This window comes from Limulus polyphemus, unplaced genomic scaffold (assembly GCF_000517525.1).
Source record: "Limulus polyphemus unplaced genomic scaffold, Limulus_polyphemus-2.1.2 Scaffold5208, whole genome shotgun sequence".
NCBI classification, from domain to species: domain Eukaryota; kingdom Metazoa; phylum Arthropoda; class Merostomata; order Xiphosura; family Limulidae; genus Limulus; species Limulus polyphemus.
Window position 1 is genome coordinate 34,914 of NW_013670818.1, and position 8,019 is coordinate 42,932.

At 29.6% G+C, this 8,019-nt stretch overlaps 1 protein-coding gene across 1 annotated transcript in view; it reads right to left on the reverse strand.

Moving 5' to 3' along the window:
* The window catches only part of LOC106472273 (low-density lipoprotein receptor-like), a 50,413-nt gene that overhangs the window by 16,411 nt on the left and 25,983 nt on the right, over positions 1-8,019 (reverse strand). Inside the window, exons 7-11 of the mRNA XM_022400869.1 lie at positions 6,877-6,996; positions 6,155-6,283; positions 2,181-2,300; positions 1,949-2,077; positions 908-1,079 (exon numbers count right to left, since the gene is read on the reverse strand). Coding sequence (XP_022256577.1) covers positions 908-1,079; positions 1,949-2,077; positions 2,181-2,300; positions 6,155-6,283; positions 6,877-6,996 — 670 coding nt within the window. The remainder of the gene's footprint in view (positions 1-907; positions 1,080-1,948; positions 2,078-2,180; positions 2,301-6,154; positions 6,284-6,876; positions 6,997-8,019) is intronic.

Below are 8,019 nucleotides of genomic sequence, written 5' to 3' on the forward strand. Positions count from 1 at the left end.
ATCTGGGTCTAAAAAAAATATCATTTTTCAAACATCTAATTTGAACCAAAGCTGCATTTAACACACCACGTGAAACACAAAAATCTGAAATTAGGAATATTTTTCTAATATTTACATTTAAATTAAGAAATTAACTAATGTATAATACTAAAATATGATTTATAATCTACAATTTGATACCAAACTTATTGACATACATTCCTATATATAAATGTAGTTCAATAAAATTTTTATTGTAAGCCTACAACTGTGATGACATTCCCTTTGACTACTAACCAAAGGAAACCTCGTAACGATAGGGTTATTCCAAAGCACGGTGTCAGTTGTACACAGTGTGTCACCTTTCAATCTGACAAGTGTTTATGACATGAACAAAAAAATAGAAATAATACATAAAATGTTTAGTTAGAACTAACTGGAACAACCACTAGGACTGAATATCATGCAGTTTACGGAGGAAAAGAACCCACACACTATCCAAGAAAACAGAAAGTGTTATTATCAGAATATTTCAAGTACACATGAATTAACCATGCTAGTATTTCAGATAAATCAGGCAAGAAAAATGAGTGGGTTCAAATAAAACAGAAAAATGCAGACACAAGTATAACAGTAACAACAAACTTAGAAGGAAATCCTGCTTTGTGCCAAATGGTTATGGAAAGATTCAGTTCATGTGGTTCCAGTTATTGAAGGATAGTGTATTCGAATAAGGATACTGTAAAAAAAATAGTTCAGTAAGGGGGGGGGGGACTCTTTATAAATCTGCTTGTGGTTAATCACATATTCCTTAAAAATTCTGAAAACAAAGCAGGTAATTTTATGATTGGTAGTCACCAAAGACACACAAATAATTTACCGTGTATATCAAATTACATACATTAATATAAATTCAATGTTTATTTACCTCTTAATGCATTCTTCTGCAACATCTGACCATACCAAGATCTCTGTATCATAAACAAAGTCTAAGGCAATAACACTTCGAAGATCACTAATAACAGCTTTATATTCTGAGCTTTCTAGGTCAAGTTTTCGTACATCTCGTCGGTTACTGAAAAGTAATACTGCACCTCCTTCTGCAAATAAAATAATAATAAAAATTATATTAAAAACAAACAATACCAGTTCACAATACACTTACAAAATGTATACATGTACGTTAAATATCTAAAAATATTTACATCATTGGTTGTACGAAATTAGTAATGATTTGCTAAGGGAAAATTAAAAAAAAGTATTTAATAATTTATTTATTTTTTTCAAAGACAAACATGGTTATAAAACATTTACAATCGTTCTCATATTTCACCTTTTACACATTCAACAAATTCTTGATAAACTGTTCTGGCAAAAGTTTGAAGCTTTCATCATTATCAACTGAGAACAAAGTCTAATTAAAATAATTTAAATTACAGAAAGTGACAGTATGATGAACAAGAAAACCATAAGGAGCAGAAAATGTCAGACGTGATGATTGAATAGACGAGTTTGTTATATTCTATTGATATCAATCTAAAGTAAAACTCGAGGGAAGGCAACTGTCAACAACACACACACACCACCTACACTTAACTGATTTGTGGAATTTAATCATTCTTAAAACGCAGAGCATTTGATTTGATTTCTGTCTTACTTTGTGCATAGATTTGAACCATACTAACCACAAGACAATCCCAACCCAGAAAGTAAGGATTTTTTCACGTTTGGGTTAAAAACAGTATCTCTGACTCTCAAAAACAAACAAAAAAAAAGCAATACAAATACTACATCAAATAAAATGAATTTTTGTAAGTATAAACTAGACTCAACTGCACAAGTTTATACTATACTTTCACAAAATTTGACAAAATATTTCCAAACAAAATCAGTCCGAGCAATGGTTAGAGCTGTAGGTAGAATAACCTAATACCATAAAATCTTATCCCAAAACCTTTTTCTCACTTACCTGATACTCTGCATCTATGGTGATTACTTGGTTCCAAAACATAACCTTCAATACAATCACACTTATAACTGCCTTTGGTATTCACACATCCTTGTGAGCAGGATCCCTGTATTTCACACTCGTTGATATCTGGTGGGATGTAAAACACCATCAAATTTGGAATGTTCCAAAACGTCTTTAAGATTCTTTCACAAATTTTTAGTGATTATAAGTCTTAGTATTACATGCTTACCTTCACAAGTTTTATTATCTACAAGTTTATAGCCTTCAAAGCAAGAACAGTGGAAACCAACAGCCGTGTTTATACACTTTTGAGAACATCCTCCATTATTATCTTCACATTCATTCTGATCTAAAATGAATATAAAAGAAAAGTATTGTATACTAGTAAAATAAAGTTCTACAGTAATGATAACCATTGCTCAAAATTTTTAAATTCTTGTGTATGTTACGTACAATTTGAAGTTGGCAAATAAATAGAATTATAATAAACTTAACATTTCAAAATATTTGATGAAAACTTTTGCTTTTTCACAGTTGTTTATGTTTTCCTTTTACACAAGTCCTTTGAATATTTACTTAACCCTACAATGATAACACCATTTATAAACTCCTTTCTGTGCATGTTACCGAGTCACATTCAAAGTTTAATTAAACCACTTTACTATAAATGTATTTTAATGAAATTACTTTTATCATGTACATACTAATTCCGTTTTATATTACGTAACTTTTTATTCCTTTATTTCAAAAGAAACCTCAACAACAATGATTAAAATTTCAACACGTATCATGACCACGATCTGAACTTTAGGGAAAAACAACTGCAAGAATGCAGACTGCCTTCCTTCAGATGGTTAAAGTACAACCTTGAAGTTCTTTAGAAGTATTTTGAGTATTTCCAAGAACTAGACTCAGACAAAAAAAACCATTGTAGAAATTCCAAAGTCAAAGATAAGCTCCACCCACTTTCAAAGTAGAAACTGTTGCTAAGCGACAGTTTTAAGCTGAAAGGCATGCTTATAACCAATGGAAAGAGCAGATTTCATGCTGTTTGTTAGAACTATGCCAAGAAACTTTGCAGTGTGTGGATTTGCATGTGTGAAATAGAAAAGAATGTTATTCCATCGTCTAGACAAGTGTCCCTAGCAGTTGGCCTAATAAATATAAGAATGATAGACTGGAGTTCTTAAAAAAAAACAACGTTTTTTTCGATAAAAGGTAACACTTTTAATATATAAAAACATTATAGTTTATATCAGTAAAATTTATGAAAATTTTGATCTCTGTACATTGACTCATTTTGATGCAATGAGTTGCATATGACTAAAGAACACAATCTGAACACTTCCCATAAAAAAAAAACATTTTTTTAGAAAATGTTCATTTTTTCTAAATTTTTGTCAAGGAAGTACAAATACTACAATTACTAATTACTAGCACAAACAGCCACCTGTATGGTGGTGTTTCTGATAGTATCACTAACTGTTATATTACCATCAACATGCAGTGCAATGAAATGTTTAAAATTAAGAATTAGCAAAAAAAAATGTACATATCTGTTAATTTTTCCTAGAATATCTTAAAAGATCTTTTTTTTTTGGTTACATTCATAATTTCAGGTCATTTCCTTTTCATATATAGTTATTTTTTAATTTTGTATTTTTCTTTCTTTTACCTTTTACTACTAATCTTGGCACAAGTCAATGGTGCCCTAAGGGTGTAATTACAGGATCTTCAGGCAAGATGCACAAGCCTTTGGCAAAATTATCCTACCCTCAATGCAAGATCTTAAGCCTTGAGAACTGACCCAAAATATGATGTACATTTAAAAAATGTTTAAATCTTTCAATTATGCATTTTAAAACATGAATAATACATAATTAACTAAGATATATAAAAGTAAGGCCTAAATACAATTTGACTGTCTCTCTAGCTATAACATGTAATGTGTAACGCTTTCGTGGATAAGGCAGCCAATAATACTATATATACACAGTTACAACAACTGCATGCCAATTTGAAAATAACCATTGTTGGATTACAGTGTAAAATGAGCTCTTTCTAATGACTATACACCTGTATATGTAGCTACCACGTGTATGTTATAAAGCTCAAGAACAAGCACAGAAAATGGGCATGGCACCCATTAGGGATTGACAAAATTCATTACTTTGAAACTTGTGTGTCAATAGGGGCATTAAATCTACTCATTATCTAAATCTACATTTACATGACTGACATTATCTTACACAAGACTGAGAGCATGAAAGTTGAGGTTTTTCATAGCTTGTGGGTCACCTGACAACAAAACCCAAATTTTAATTATTTTTTAAAGGTTTCTTTGGAAATAAAGGAATTAAACCTTATATAAATAAAACTTCGAATTACAATATACATTATAATGTTAATTTCATTCACATACATTGATAGGAAAGGTGTTTAATTAAATATTAAATGTAACTCAGTGACTTGTGCAGGAAAGTGTATCTCAATCTTCATTTCATTGTATTACATGACACATTTATAGGAGGAATACTACTATAACATAGTCTAATTTCATAGCCTTCAATCTTCTTGGTTTAGAGAGATATAAACCAGAAAGTCAGACCTAATTGTAATGCCCAGATACAGGATGTGATTGGACCAGAAATGTTAATTGTCATGCCCTCCAATCACATCCTGTATCTCCAGAAATGATAATTGTCATGCCCTCCAATCACATCCTATATCTCCCAAAATGTTAATTGTCATGCTCTCCAATTACATCCTGTATCTCCCAAAATGTTAATTGTCATGCTCTCCAATCGCGTCCTGTATCTCCCAAAATGTTAATTGTCATGCCCTCCAATCACATACTGTATCTCCCAAAATGTTAATAATTCACTTTGAAATTTCATCTTGGGATATTCATAGCCAACAGAAAGAGATTTTAATTTACTGATTTCTGTATACAGTTAACTCACTACGACGACAATGTTTGAATTATTCAGTTTATATATTTATTGTTACTATTGCAGACTTCACAGTGAGCAAGTAAATTATTTTATACACTTACACCAGTTAAATTATAATAGCTATAGGACATTGTATACTTTGTGCGTGCTGTTATTTTGTGCTCTTAATTGCCTTTTTGAAATAATTAAAAATTATTTTTTGTGCAACTATCATCATTAAAAACAAAATAAGGTTGCATTTCATGAGTACTAACTTTGTTCCTTTACGTAAATTTTTTATTATAAAAATAACAAACATTTAAAAATTAGAAACTTATTAAGAGTACATAAGAAAAAACAAAAATGTTAAGTAAAAAATTCTGAATGAGGTTTGAATGAAACTTTAACTTGACCAACATATTCGCCATGTTTCTACAGCTTGTTACACAGATTTAGTAGCTAGACATAGTTCAAAGATCAATAAATTTAGAAATAATGTAAACCATTAGAAGCCTGAGGCTGATTATGATAAAAAAGTAATTTACATATATTTTGTATTTTTTTCACAGCGGTTAGAAGGTTGGTTAAATAGGCAAAGTCAAAGTTTTAGCATGGAAACATATAAAATGTAGTTTTATTGAAAGAAAACTTTTAATATTCATTTAGAAGGTCCTAGAAGTTATGCAAATGAGATTTAAAAGACGATGAGAAGTAATTTTAATCTTAAAATGAAAATCTTCTTCCATTCAGACAAATCTTTAGAAAGAAAACTATAAAAAAAAATCTAATTTTTTTGGGTATAAAAGACCACTGTTTAAGCTAACAAAATTCCGGAAAATACACTTACCATATTAAAAATTATAGTATGTATACTTTCATGTTTACCTGGTGGTTGCAAGACTGTTCAAAATTAGAGTTCGTATATGGAGAGAGTTAATTGGTTTTACGAAATAAGTTGTAAGATTTGGTCTATAGGAAACAACATCCCTAAAGTTAAATATATTAGCACCTTTAAAAAACCAGAAGTTCTGTATATTATTTTTTAATCCTTCTATTCATTACAGTGTGAATATAAACCTTTTTAATGACGATATTCACAGAAAAATTATGTACTGCTTACAATAAGATTTCTCTATTATATACAGAATAGTACAACTTTCAATACTTCAAACGTATGGAAAATATCTTATGACCAAAATAAAATTTATCTTAGTGTGTATTGCACTATTCATGTTTACAAACAGTTACAAGTTACATAGCATAAACTTACTGCACAAATGGTCAGGTTCATCCTCCCAATCCCCACAGTCATTCTTGTTATTACACACTAAATTCATAGGGATACAGTGATTATCACCACAGTCAAACTGAGTCTCTGGGTCACATGACTTGTGTAACACTAGAGTAAACAAATAACATTCACGATGTTAGAAAAACACATAGGTTCAAGAAGTCTCGATAGAATCGAATAAAAACCTTATAACCTGAGCAAGTTTTGAAAGCACTCGGGTTATAAGGTTTTTATTCATTTTTATATAAATAACAGATGTTTGTTGATCTAACAAGTTCTTTGGACTAGCTTCCATTTCTTTAAACATTGATTATTTAAATATTTTAATCTCTTCCTTAAGAATTTTGAAAAGTATATTTATACATTACGGAAGGTACAACAGACTTTGTGATTTGCAAGATTCTTTGGGGTAAATTAATCTGCTAACAAACTATGTTAAAATAAAAAATGGTGGAAATTGTACACAATTAGAATTCAATATTTTTTACAGTTGCCAATTTTCAAATAACGAACAGTCAGTACAATTTTCATTGCAATCCAAACATGATAACAATTCAGATTCATAAAAACTGAGGGCTGTGTGGTCATTACCAACTCCTACAGACAAAGCCAGCAAATGAAAAAAAACAAACATTTACTACAATTCTAGATACTCTTCAATTAAAAACCAAAGGTTGAGTGTGGTGAAACATGCAACTAACCTGGGCATTCTTCCTCATCTGATCCATCAGGGCATTCTTTTTCCCCATTACACTGTAAATGTCCAGGAATACAGTGATGGTTCTTACATTGAAATTGGTCAGGTCGACACGTAATGGTGCCTTTAAAGTTTAAAAAAACAAAAACCCATTACAACTCTTTTGAACTTTTTTTACAATAAATTTACGAAAAACCCAATTAATGTTTTAAATTCCTTATTGTTTTAAAAAAAACATAATGAACTTTAGACACAAGATTGTTCTATTTTTAATATGATCAGTTTTGAAATTTTATAAATTTTCAGTATAAACGAAAACTCAAAATTTTTTAGGTCTTAAAACTGATTTCTAGAAGTCATACAAAATGAATGAATATCAACTATTATTCACTTCACAAAAACAAAACTTTACTTATACTAAGGCAAAAAATTTACTGACGAAACTTATTCTTTAATTCAAAAACACGGTGCACTGATTTAACATAGCTGTGTACAGTTTTATCGTATTTCAAAAAAACAAAATCTACTAGATGAAATTGTTTCAGAAATTTAAAAATAACATTATCTTTCTACATTATTGTAAATTTTTCCAACAGATAACTGAAGCACTAGTGTATCTCACAATTTGACTGACCACGTGACCTCTTTTTATTCGTTTAAAGTCTTTATAGATTTAATACTTCTAACTTTCAATATATATATATATATCTTCACAAAATTTGGCAGTCTTTCGGTTATTATTATGTCTTTCACATATAAAAACTCATATTTCTTAGTGAAGGATTTTTAATCAAATAAAATACAGTTTTGTCCATGAATATATTGAGTATTTGTTTTGAATAATAGTCCATATGCAAAGTAATTTTCATGTTAACATTAAAAATAGTTTTCCTCATTTCAAAAACTTCAAATTTACTTTGTGTAATCCCTAAAACCTTCTAAATGCATTTCAAACGTTTTTCTTCAGTAAAACTTTGTAGTTTATCTGAAATTCTCTCTCTCCAACCTAATAACCACTAAAGAAATAAAATAAATAAATAAATATAGAAGTAACTCTTAAATTATCCTTTTTTCTTTCTAGAATGACTTCAAATTGTAACATGAAACTACATTTGTTCATCCTAAGTAGCTCCAAGTTCGTAACAAT